The following is a 12,959-nucleotide window of genomic DNA, read 5'->3' on the forward strand; positions in this document are numbered from 1 at the left end:
TTAGTGATGTTTTTCGAAAAGGCATGGTCACATTGGGACACTGTTTTGTTATTTTCACAGTCACATTTGCGCAAAGGCATACAGTTTTGGGCCATTAGCAGTCACATTTGTCCAAAGGGACATGCTTTTAGCTATTAAGCGTCTACATTATCCACATGGGTCCGGTAATTTACCAATCAGTGTCCAACGGGACCTTGCTTATTAATTAACCTGTCATATTTGTCCAAAGGCACTTTCATACACACACACACACACACACACACACACACACACACACACATACATATACAGTAGAAGACTAATCAACTTCACACCACCAATACTTCTTTATGAAGGAACTTACAGCACAAGGTTAAAGGTAAGGCTTACAAATATAATCATACAAGTGCCATGCAAGTTATCATAGCGAGTAGTTGATGTTCTATTCAACATTTTACTGCGACACTTTGCTGCACAAGACAACCTACAATACAGTAACAGTATAACACTACAGACACTATAAGTCAGCCCTAAAGAATATACATCAAATTCAACACTTCCAAGTTTCTTTAATCTTACTTTGTTGAGGAATACATTCTATTGGAACATTCAAAAATTTGCTTCTATGGGCCAGATAAGGGATGAGTAAGGGCCAGCAGTGGGTTGCACTACTGTAGTCAAACTTAAGTTCCATCGTAGCCTAAGGTGGACGTCAATTGCCCCTACGGCCAAGTTTACGAACAACTGAAAAATAACAGGTTGCACCATGCAGATAGTTTCAACATAACACTAAGTTAGAACATTTACACCTGCCAATCAGTAGTAAGTAGTTGTATAGTAAGGTCCATCGTTAAAAAAAAAAAAAAAAAAAAAATTCGCTAAAATATTTAAAAAGTGGTGACACAGTCTGGGACACAGTCAGCACTCTAGTGGTGCTCCAGTGGAGACAGATTTTTTTTTCTTTCTTGAGAGCTTCTTAACTCGTTGGGAGACACGGCATATTCGTAATGGACCTAATTAAGGAACTCTTATTAAAAACGAGGGAGGAGGGGCACAAGAGGCTCACAGAAATTTAATTTGCTGAGGAAGAAAAAAGAAAAAAAAAGAAAAAGAAAAGCAACTCTACTGAACCTCCCTAAAGCAATAAATATACCCTTTCATAAAGCGAAAATACACAGACAAAAAGGAGAAATAAAAAAATAAAAGTGGGGAAAAAAACAAACAAACAAACAAACAAACAAACAAACAAACAAAGGCTTCGCAGGCAGGCGTACGCGCTAATGAAGGAGGCACCGCTAAACAAATTAAGGGGCCATCATCAACGGAGCGGCGGTAAAGACAAAGGCCTCCAGTGGCCTCAATCAATTAGATGTGAGAAGGCAGCGAGCGCGTGGGATAATTGCCGAGGTGTTTGGGGGAGTCCCTCTCTGCACCGGGGCAGGCGCTCTGATGAGAGGGAGACCGAAGACAGGACGTGGCGAGCCGGCGGTGTGGTGCACAGCGCCTGCATCCCACTCTCGTCCACGGCACATCATCCATCTCCATTACGTCTTCACCACCTGATCGCTCTGGTCAGCTGAGAGCCCACGGCTCGGATTGGCTCCCAGTCAGCGGAGGAGATGGATGAGGCCGGACGCAGTCGGAAGAGAGGAGAAAACGAGGCAGTAATAAATCCCTCAACATGGCGCTTTGGGATGCTCTGGCTGGACTTGGACAGGAACTGAAGAGTTTAACTCTGCAAACAGCTGCAAACAGCGAAGGTGTGGCTGAAAGTTCTGTATTCAGTACCGTACCTTGTTGGGGCTACCATTTTGCTCTACCAGTGTGTGGTGGTGCAGTGGTTGGCATTGCTGCTTCATATGTGGTCGGCCTGAGTTGGTTAAATGAAGGAGGCGCCACTAAACAAATGAATGGATCATCATCCAAGCAGAGGTAAAAAAAATAAAGATGTGCCAGTGCTACAGATGTGGTAAAATGTTTCAGCCCAGACAGCAGAGGTCAACAACAAGGCTAGCCCTGGTCTGGAATAGATTTGGGGAAGAGGGCCAGTTACGACAGCTGCCATTTCTTGATCCAGCTCTTGGTCCAGTTCTGCCCAAATTCTGGTCTGACTCTGGCATGGATCCAGTGTGGTTTTCCAGCCCAAATTGACGCTCTCAATTTCACTGGCATATATAACAAGCCTGGATGTGGAACAGGACCCAGTCCAGCTGTGGTCCAGACTCTGGACTGTCTGTCTGTCTGCGTTTGTCCTCGGAGAGCCTGCCTGCCAACGCACACCTGGATGTGCCCTGCATCCAAACAGCCTGGGAGAGCCGAGCTGAGCTGAGCGAGGGCCGCAGACAGGCTGCAGCAGACGTAAAGAACATTAGTGAGAACGTATTAGGCAAGTCTATTAAAATCAAGAGCTGAGGCCCAGAGAACTAATGGCTGTGCACAAACTCGTCCAGCAGGGAAAATAGGCAAGTTAGAAGATTAGTTGGACCTTCTCATTACAGGGATGGACTGACACGCCCGAAACTCACCACAGGAGAGTTCAGTTGGAGCCGATAAATAGGGAAAGTCTGAGAAACTGATGGTCAGTCAGAGATTTAATGTGGACTACTTAAGGTGGTTTGCATAAAGTGAACAATTTAAGGTGGAATGTATGAAGTGGACCATTAAAGGTGGACTGTTTATGGTTGGCTTACAGAGTTGGGCTGGTCAGGGTGGGGTATTTAAGGTGAACAGTTTAAATTGAATCTTTTAAAAGTGGATGAGTCAAGGTGAATGTTTCAGGATGGATTAGGGGAGGGTTAGGGGAGAGCGTTTAAGGTGGGGTCTGCGGTCGTGGTAGATTTGCTCTGCGTGACTACTCTGTCCCGGGTGAAGGGAAGACAAGCGAGGAAGCAAACAAGCGTGTCACCCCTCCTGCTGTGTTTTATCCACCCCTAGGCTGGGTTCCCCACACTACCCCTACAGACACACACACACACACACAGAGAGACAGTTCTCACGCAGCACGGCACACAAAAGGGGTCTCACGCTCGATTTTCCCTTCATGTTACGGTCAGCGGCTTGGCCAGCGACCTGACATCTGCTCCTGGTGAGGAGAGTAGAGGAAGGGAGGGGAGGTGACGGGATAAGAGGGGAGAGGTGAGGTGAAGAGAGGAGTGAATAGAGGAGGGGAGATTAAAGGAAAAGAGAATAGAGGAGAAGAGAGCAAATGATAAGATAGGAAGAGAGGATAAATGAGAGGAAAAGGAGAGAAAAGAGGAGAGGAAAAGAGTGGAGAGGAGAGGAAAAGGAGGAGATGAGAATAGGAAGGAAGAAGATGTGAAGACCAGAGATCTCAGGCCCTAACTGGCACAGGTGAACAGATGGCTGGAGTGGTGTGTGTGTGTGTGTGTGTGTGTGTGTGTGTGTGTGTGTGTGTGTGTGTGTGTGTGTGTGTGTGTGTGTGTGTGTGTGTGTGTGTGTGCGTGTGTGCTGTGTGTGTGTGTGTGTGTGCGTGTGTCTTTTGGTGCAAACAGAGCAAGTCATTCCCCCAAGTTTAACACCAAAAGCCCAATTCTGGGTCGCCGTGAGTTCAATTCAATCTAAACTAGAAAATAGCAGTGGTTCCAAGTTCAGTTTTATCTAAACAGAACACCATGGCCAGGTCTGATGAAGGTCAAATCTAAGGGTCCATTGGAGTTCAAATCAATCTACACAAAATGGGGGAAGGCCTGATCAAGCTTAGATATATTTTAAAGTTAACAACACAAAAGGGTCTCATGAAAGTCAAAACAATCTCAAATAAGTACACTGGAAAGGTCTGTTCAAATCCAGATCCATCTAAAAATCCCCTATGACAAGGTCTGATTAGGACCAAATTAATATCACATTAAGATCTGTTAAAATTCAGCAAAATCCAAACACCAACAATATGGCATTGTTTGTTCAGGTCCAAGTTACCACTAAAACAAGGTCTGTCCAAGTGTGAATAAACTAAGAAAAGTGATACTGTGGAAAGTTATTTTAAAGATTTAAAACTGTCTGCATTGAAACCACAATCTCTTCTCTTGGCTGATAAATGTTTCAGCAGCTAAACAAAGATTGACCCCAACAGACACGAACATAATTGACTTCAGAAAATTACGAGGAGTTATTTGGACATTTGAACACAGCTGGGTCTTCAGCAGGCTCCCTTTATCAGATCAGCCAACAGTTCAACACCCAAATTGCCATCAAGGCAACATACGTCCAAATAAACAGAAAAATTACTAGTAGTGAATGCTTTTTTGCTCAAACACAACACACTCTGCATTGAACCCACTCTCTCTCCTTCTGGCTAATAAATACTTCAACAACTAAACACAAACTATGCAGAGCAGTCCCCACAGCCCTCTTCCAATAATGATTTGATGTAATTCGTCTTCAGCACTTTTTCTTAATTACCCTGACTGAGACCATTCCACACTCAACACATTAAAGCTTAAGCACGAGAGATTCCGTTCTCTTGACCACATCAAGCACATTGCAATCATTCTCACAGGCTTTTTTTTCCCTGCTCCTATACATCAAGCAGCAGAGAGATGTTATTATCAAAGTCCTGGGCTTGATACACGCATACTGAAGGCTGACGCATGATGAAAATGTGTACCTGAAAATTACTTTACCACAGCTAGAGGTTGAAGAAAAAAAATCAATTTACTGTAGCATCACAATATTTTTCGAGAAGAAAAATATCTATTTATCCACCATTATGAAATCTTATTTTGGTAAAATTATGTTTATTTATAGCACAAGGCCCAGTCCTTTTCTTGCATCACAATGGAAATTGAAAAGGAACTCAGAGTTGGGAACAAATAGTCAGCGGCAAGATGGCTGCAGAGACTCCCACTACACAAAATGTAATACATGGGAAAATAAAATCACTAAGTATGTTTTTCATGGATAGCTATAATGTGACTGCCATCAAATTTATGGTTCAATGAGAATAAAAACAACTTGTATAAAGAACTTCCATTGGACTGAAGAGTGGTGTGTTTCTAACAGAATCTGACTAAACAGCCATATTTAGACTTATTCAGATTACTTCCTGTAGGCAGCAGTTTTATCCGTAATCAGTGTTCGTCTTGTAAAGTGAACTAATGTCAATTTCATATAAAAAGCCACTGGATCCATAAGAATTACATTAGCAAATTATGACGCCATCTGCTAAGATCTAAAAGGAAAGTATGATCGTTTTGTGAAACAACTGTCATCACTAAAAGGGACAGCTTCTTGTACTGTTCACCGTTTCCAGTAAGAGTAAATAAGCATCATCTTCATGCTGTTGTTTCATTACTGCGGTGAACAGACAACATGTTTCCATCTTGAACTGATCTAAACCTCTGTGCCAAACAGCATGCATGATGCATAATCTGCTAATCCAATTAAATGCATTGGTGTATGCAAACACCAGCAGGGTGTTCCAAGAACATGGCCAAGTTAACTCAGAGTAAGGGCAAACCTCCAAACTGTAGGAGAGTGTTGTGAGGACCAAATATTGTGATGGCATATTATCACCACATCATATCTGCTACAGAAATACATACAAATGTCCATATCCTTTCAGACCACAACAGCAGCAGTTGCCTCCAGGGGCTGAAGATTGTGGGTTCTAAACACATGATTATGAGAATGTGTATCTGTGAAATTCCAGCGAGTCTCTTTAAATAAAAGCGTCTCTCTGAGATGTCCTCAGCAGATGGCAAAGAAAAAGCCTTAAATTCAAGTGCCTACACGCTTCTTAGGGGAAGTATAGGAAGGCATGATGAGCGAGGAGTGTAGTAGAGGAAAGGGAGAAAGAAAGAGATAGAGGGATGGGGAGTGAGGAGAGAGAGAGGGATAGATAGATAGATAGATAGAGATAGATAGATAGACAGAGAGAGAGGGAGGGAGATGTGGATAGACAGACAGACAGAGAGAGAGGGAGGGAGATGTGAATAGACAGACAGACAGACAGACAGAGAGAGGGAGATGTGAATAGACAGACAGACAGACAGAGAGAGAGAGGGAGATGTGGATAGACAGACAGACAGAGGGAGATGTGAATAGACAGACAGACAGACAGACAGAGAGAGAGAGGGAGATGTGGATAGACAGACAGACAGAGAGAGAGAGGGAGATGTGGATAGACAGACAGACAGAGAGAGCTGTGGATAGACAGGATGAGCGAGGGGTGGGGTGGAGGAGAGGGAAAGGATAGATAGATAGATAGATAGATAGATAGATAGAGGGAGATGTAGATAAATAGATGGATGGATGGATGGATAGATAGATAGATAGATAGATAGACAGAGAGGGAGATGTGGATAGACAGATAGAGATAGAGAGAGAAGTGGATAGACAGAGAGAGAGAGAAAGATGTCCAGATGTGGCCTCTGTTCCTCACACCTGCACACCAGTTGCCCTCAAGGCGTGACTGAGCGAGCAGTCGGGCTGGCAGGCCACGGACAGGAGAGTCACAGGTCATCGCCATGACAACATGTCAGGCAAGAGTGTCAGCGGGTGCGGGTGGGGTGGGGTTGGTTTGGCAGACAGAGAGCCGTCTGGTGTGTTAGCCCTGGTGAGAATACAAGTCCCATTTCACGGCCAGCCGACTCCAAAATGAAACCGCTTTCCAACATTTAAGACGAGCAACTGCGCAGACATGTTTCAGGAGCGTCAGGTTCACTTGCCCAAGTTTCCTGACTGACGTGTCCTAATGCGAAAGAGAGGGCAAGCTTTGGTCTGGCAGCTCAAGGAAAAAAGAAACTGCTGAAAGTGCATTTATAACACAAACATTATTGCACCATTCTCTAGGCTGATGAAACTGCTCAGAGGAGGAAAATAGCCTGTTGCTGCAACAGCATGCATACACACACAGTCAATAATATTTAGACATCTGAAAGTATTTTGCACACACACACACACACACTATTCACAAGAAAAACTGAAAAAATAACTTCTCTCTAAGAGACACACACAGTTTCATACACAGACAAGTTCTTATTTAAAAGCAAATGCAGGCTGCCTGGACAGGACTGTCACTCTGTTCAAAAGCACTCCACTTTATAAGCACACCACAATGGAGCTTCACTGTGAAGGAAGAGTCCATGAACTCTGGATCCATCCAGCCTTGAGATGTAGAACACTCCACTGACAATCATTGTCCCCTCATGGACATACAGTACATCAGAAATGGAGAAGTAATTGCCCTGCAGCACTTTAGAGCCTGAATACATAGCACACTCACATTTCTGGCCCTGACCTACAATACACACACTCTCAACCTGAGCGTGAATGACATTATGTTCGACAGCTAATAGTTGTAGTGTGTGTGTGTGTGTGTGTGTGTGTGTGGGGGTATGTGTTGGGGCAAACAGAGCAAGTCATTCCCCCAAGTTTAACACCAAATCCCTATTCTGTGTACTTACGTGTTTGCTCATTTATGAGTATTCCTAGTTAAGAGTTTATGTGTGTGTGCGTGCATAAATGAGTGTTCTTGTTTCAATACATGTGTGTGTGTACAGTGTTTGTTGTACACCAGGGTTGTGCACAATTCGCAGTAATAGCAGTAATAGTAAGTCAGCATCTTGTATTATTATCTGGTATGGATTACTGGTGAAAGAAAGAGGATGCATCCCATAATGCACCTGGTACTGTTTGAGATAAATAAACAGTTCATCTCGCTGTCTAATCTGTACTGAATGGGATTAAATGGGGCGCCAGGAAACTAAACACATCTACAGTATTTTTCATCTGGTGAGAGCTATGCACCACCTTGTGGCAGAAAAGGGAATTACAGAGGGGTTCGCTGAATTTAGAAAGTGCATAGCTGAAAAATGGGCATCAGTTTAAGGTTAGTACGTCAAAGTGATTAGATTTATCAGTAATGCTAAACCAAGAAATGTAGTGGGGAAATCATATTTATTTATCTGTCAAAACTTGTGTAGAAGTTCCCACGTGGATTTCAGTGCTATTCACCCAGGATTAGGGATGGATTAGGAGGCTGAGAGGTGCTGCTCAAGGCAGAACAGGCTATCTAACCAATATCAAATCAAAAACACAATGTGGGTGTGTGTGTGTCTGCCAAATAGTCTGTGTCACTGGGGCTGTCTAACCAAACCCCAAAAAGATGAATGGCACACAATCAGCTCAACCCAATAACTACAGAGACGAACCTGACTAGACAGTGTCTGTCGCGTGTGCGTGTGTGTGCGAGAGAGAGAGAGAGAATGAGAGACTGAGAGAAAGAATTCAGATTTAGACAGCATTTCACAACAGTCTGTTAGCTTTGTGCAATTTGTGCTTGTATGCATGTGTGTGTTTATACAAGTCTGGTGTGTGTGCGTATGAGAGTCTGAATACTGACTATTTGTGTGTGTATGAGAGAGAGAGAGAGAGAGAGAGAGAGAGAGAGAGAGAGAGAGAGAGAGAGAGAGAGAGAGAGAGGAGAGAGAGAGAGGGAGGGAGGGAGGTTCATACAGCGCCTCTGGGAGAGAAGGTGAATCTGGGAGCTGATCCAAACCCCACACTGCTGCCACTTCCCCTTTATCAAACAGCACACACACACACACACACACACACCCTCAACTTCCAGCCTCATATAAACACACACACAAACACACACACACACACACACACACACACACACATATATATATAAAAGTGTCACACACACACAGGCAGGCAAAGTGATTGACAGGCATTTTGGCAGTTCCCAAGGCCTTCACAGGCTGGGCGTGATTTATATGTGAAATTTGTTTGTGTGACTTATTTATGTGTTGAGAATTAATTCAGGATATGCAAGACGCTGCACTGGTTACAAAACACACATGAACAGTGTCAATATACAACAGTGATTTTATCCACAACAACTTCAACGCTCTGGGCTTCAGTCAGTAAACTTTGTTTTATTCAATAACCGTGGTTATTTATTTTAATTTTTTTTGGTGGTTTGGTAGGATTTAGTTATTATTTTGAGGTGCTGCTGTTATCTGCTGCTGTAATCATATTATATGTTGTTGCTTTGGTTGCTGTTGTTGTCGTTATGGTTGTTTGATTGTCATTGTCTTGGTTGCTGCTGTCATTTTGGTTGTTGTTGTTATGGTTGTTGTAGTTGTTTTGTTTGTGTTTGTTGTCTTGGTTTGCTATCTGTACATTCAGAGGCAGGTCTACACGATGACTCATGAGGGCTGTCCTCATCCTGAGGCCCTTGTCCTGCTGCTGTCCTGGCTCAGGGCTGGACACCACCTACCTGTGTCACTTGTGCCAGGGGATATGCCATACTGTGTGTGTGTGTGTGTGTGTGTGTGTGTGTGTGTGTGTGTGTGTGTGTGTGTGTGTGTGACAGAAGGTTATTTCTGTGTGTAACAAAAAGACTCTGTGTAAGTGTGTGTGTGTGTGTGCGTGCGTGCGTACTCACTGCTGCAGTGCTTCTCTAGCACCTCGCCCTGAGTGCTGCTCCCAGCAGCCTCCTCTCCTGCAGGTTTCCTAGTTACCACGGGGCTTGGGGTGGTCACCTGCTGCTGTGTCGCCGGGGGCGACTGCAGGTCTGCTGCAAGGAAAGGCAAGAGTTACAGTTACCACGACAACCAAGATAAGACAGGTGGAGTGACCAGGCTACCGTGTGTGTGTGTGTACGTGTCTGCATAAGAGAATGTGTATAACAAACTCCTTTAGGGAATAAAAGGGAAATTCACCCAGAAAAACATCCATATATATATATATGGATGGATATATATATATATATATATATATATATATATATATATTTTTTTTATATATATATATTTTTTTTTTTCCTTCTTAATAATATATATATATATATATATATATATATATATCTGTGAAATATGAGGCTTCCTAGACATGGAATGTACAGACATGTATACTACTGTATCAGGGTGAGAATGTGTGTGTGTGTGTGTGTGTGTGTGTGTGTGTGTGTGTGTGTGTGTGTGAGAGAGAGAGAAAGAAAGAAAATAACAGTCATGTTGCTTACAGTATCAGGACTGATAAATGAACATTCCCCTCCATCAGAGTGATTAAATATTGAGCATGGCCTTGTTCTTACAGAAGTTCACTGCTGGCGCAATGCAATATTCATGCTCAGACACACACACACACACACACACACACACACACACGCAAACTCACTCACATAAGATAAAACTCTAGTCCCTACACTCTTGCTCCAACTCCCTCACTTAGATATAAACACACACACACACACACAAACCAGAACACATTACCATCACCCCACAACTCTTTCCTCTGACTAAAGCAGTCAGGCGACTGCTTACCCTCGCCCCCATGTCACAATGTTGAAGAAAAGAACTAATTCATGATCATACACCAGGGTCTGGACATGATGACCCTCTATGGTGTATGGAAAACTGATCAATCAGACTAGCCTGTTTCAAGGGGTGTGTGTGTGTGTGTGTGTGTGTGTGTGTGTATGTGTGTACATACTTGATGACTGTGTATACATGTGTGTGTTTCTCACCTCTTTTCCTGCGTGCCTCCTTGATCTCCTCACACATGCGGTCGAACTCAGGGTCAAGCTCAGAGGCGATCATGGCGTGGGCAGTGTCCTTCAAACTGCAGGCCCGGTGCCGGATGATCTTATCTGAGGGGCAACACACACACACACACACACACACACACACACACACACACACACACACACACACACACACACACACACACACACATAATGTTATAATCATGAACACATGTGTAATAAACCAAACACACACTAACCTGTAATAATGCATGCTATTACACATGTAATAAATGATTACAATGTCAAAAAAGGCTGTGACTAACACCAAGGCATTCAATGAAATGATGCCTGTAAAAACTGTGCATTTAACCCTTAGAACCCTAAGCTGTTTTTAGGGCATTTTCACTACCTTTATTCATAAGGATTTATTCTGGCCATTGTAAGTGCCACACACACATATTATATATTGTTTTTTTTTTTCAGCAGAGTCTAGGCTGTCCAGATCTGCCATCATTTCATGTATTAGTACTAGCATTGATTTTATTTTGATTTTTAAAGAATTAAAATATAAAAAGCATATTATAACAATTATTATATTTCGACATGTATCTCACCACAGCAAGCTCATAGCTGTACATGCATTTAATGTGTGTGTAGGGCAAACTGTCCTGAATCGGGCAATATAATTGCCATGTTGGAGGGATACTCGGGGCTGAGCAATGAGCAATGGGGCTGAGCAATTTATACTTTAATAAAATATGTGGTGTGTGATTTACGGAAATAAATACAATTTTTTATTTAGTGATGAAAAATGACCTTTCTGCACTCCATATCTGTGACACGAACTGATCTGACCTGACTTGACCCAAGGTTGCGTGTTAGCCTGCGTGCCTATGGTGTATGTACTCATAATGATTCTCAACTTTTTACTGCATTGCCACGAACAAAGTAAAGGCAAAAAAGGTGTGTCTTTGTTGAACAAATTGGGATGCAATGTCAGCCTTGAGTTGGATGCCAGGCAGGAATTTGCTAGGATCTCAAAACCGGATTATGAACATGCTTTGCCATAGAGAAACACACGATAGCGTTGGATTATAACATGCTTTGCCACAAAAACAGACAAAAACGTGGGGTAAGTCCAGCTATATGATATTATTTTGCTGTCACTTCGTCTGTTTTATAACCCAGAAGGATGTACTTGGTATCAAATGATAGCTCCGAGTCTCCTCTTTCATCTGACATGCGTGGCATATCTATCCGATCACGGGTCCGCGAGTAATACAAACGAGAGTAATGGGTGTGCAGCGTTGGTTTGTGTACATGACATTATTTTGCAGTCACTTCTTCTGTTTTTATAACCAGAAGGATCGATAAACATGGTACCAATGGATAGCCCTGTGTCCCCTCTCATCTGATATGCTTGCCATATCGATGCAATCACGGGTTCGCGAGTAATTATGACCGCCGCGCAGCGAAGCGGCGGTCATATAGGTTTAGTCAGATTTTTTTTTTTTCTTTTTCGCATGTCCAAATTTCCGTCAAGGATTCCCGGGACACTGTAAGACTGGGGTACACGAAACTTGGTGGGCATGTAACCCCACATGGATAGCATGGAATCTCCTGTTTTCGTTTTGATCTGTAGCCCCCCCGCTGGACTGGACCTCCCGAAAGGAGGGTAGGGCAGACACAGTTTTCTGTGAATATCTCGAGAACCGTAGGGTTTAGGAGAACCATTTTTTTTTTAGTATGTTGATCTCAAAAGGGCCATGTCAACCCATTCCATAACCACTCATTTCATGTATAGCGCCACCTAGTTAAACACAAAAAAGTAAAAATGAGGTGTTGTAATCGCAGGTATCTGTGACCTAACATAGTCAAAACTGCACCTAAATTGGAAGTGTAGGATCATTATGACACCCTCTGAATGCACGCCAAGTTTCGTGGAATTCCGTTCATGGGGGGCCACAAATTAATTTATTGTATGTTACTATACACCAACTGGCCTGTAGGTGGTCGGAGACAGTTTTCTGTGAATATCTTGAGAACCGTAGGAACTAGGAGGTCCACCTTTTTTTTGTATGTTGGTCTTAAGGGGGCATGTCAACCTATCCCATTGCCACTTATTTCATGTATAGCGCCACCTAGTTAAAAATTAAAAAGCAAAACATTAGGTGTTTTCATCACAATATCTCTGGCTGACATGGTCAAAACTGCATGAAATTGAAAGTGTAGGATTATTATGACACCCTCCGAATGCATGCCAAGTTTCGTGGACTTTCGTTCATGGGGGGCCTTACAATAAAATAACTTATGTGTACATTTAGTGACCGTACACCAACAAGGATTCCCGACACTGAAAGACCGGGTACATCGAAACTTGGTGGGCATGTAACCCCACATGGATAGCATGGAACCATCGCTTTTCATTTTGATCTGTAGCCCCCCCGCTGGACTGGACCCCCCAAAAGGAGGGTAGGGCAGA

The 12,959-nt window shown here is 43.1% G+C and overlaps 1 protein-coding gene across 1 annotated transcript in view; it reads right to left on the minus strand.

Annotated features, from left to right (window-relative positions):
• Positions 1 to 12,959, minus strand: part of atad2b (ATPase family AAA domain containing 2B) — a 95,872-nt gene that overhangs the window by 35,555 nt on the left and 47,358 nt on the right. Inside the window, exons 23-24 of the mRNA XM_048250580.1 lie at positions 10,478 to 10,600; positions 9,395 to 9,526 (exon numbers count right to left, since the gene is read on the minus strand). Coding sequence (XP_048106537.1) covers positions 9,395 to 9,526; positions 10,478 to 10,600 — 255 coding nt within the window. The remainder of the gene's footprint in view (positions 1 to 9,394; positions 9,527 to 10,477; positions 10,601 to 12,959) is intronic.

This window comes from Alosa alosa, chromosome 8 (genome assembly GCF_017589495.1).
Source record: "Alosa alosa isolate M-15738 ecotype Scorff River chromosome 8, AALO_Geno_1.1, whole genome shotgun sequence".
Lineage (NCBI taxonomy): Eukaryota > Metazoa > Chordata > Actinopteri > Clupeiformes > Clupeidae > Alosa > Alosa alosa.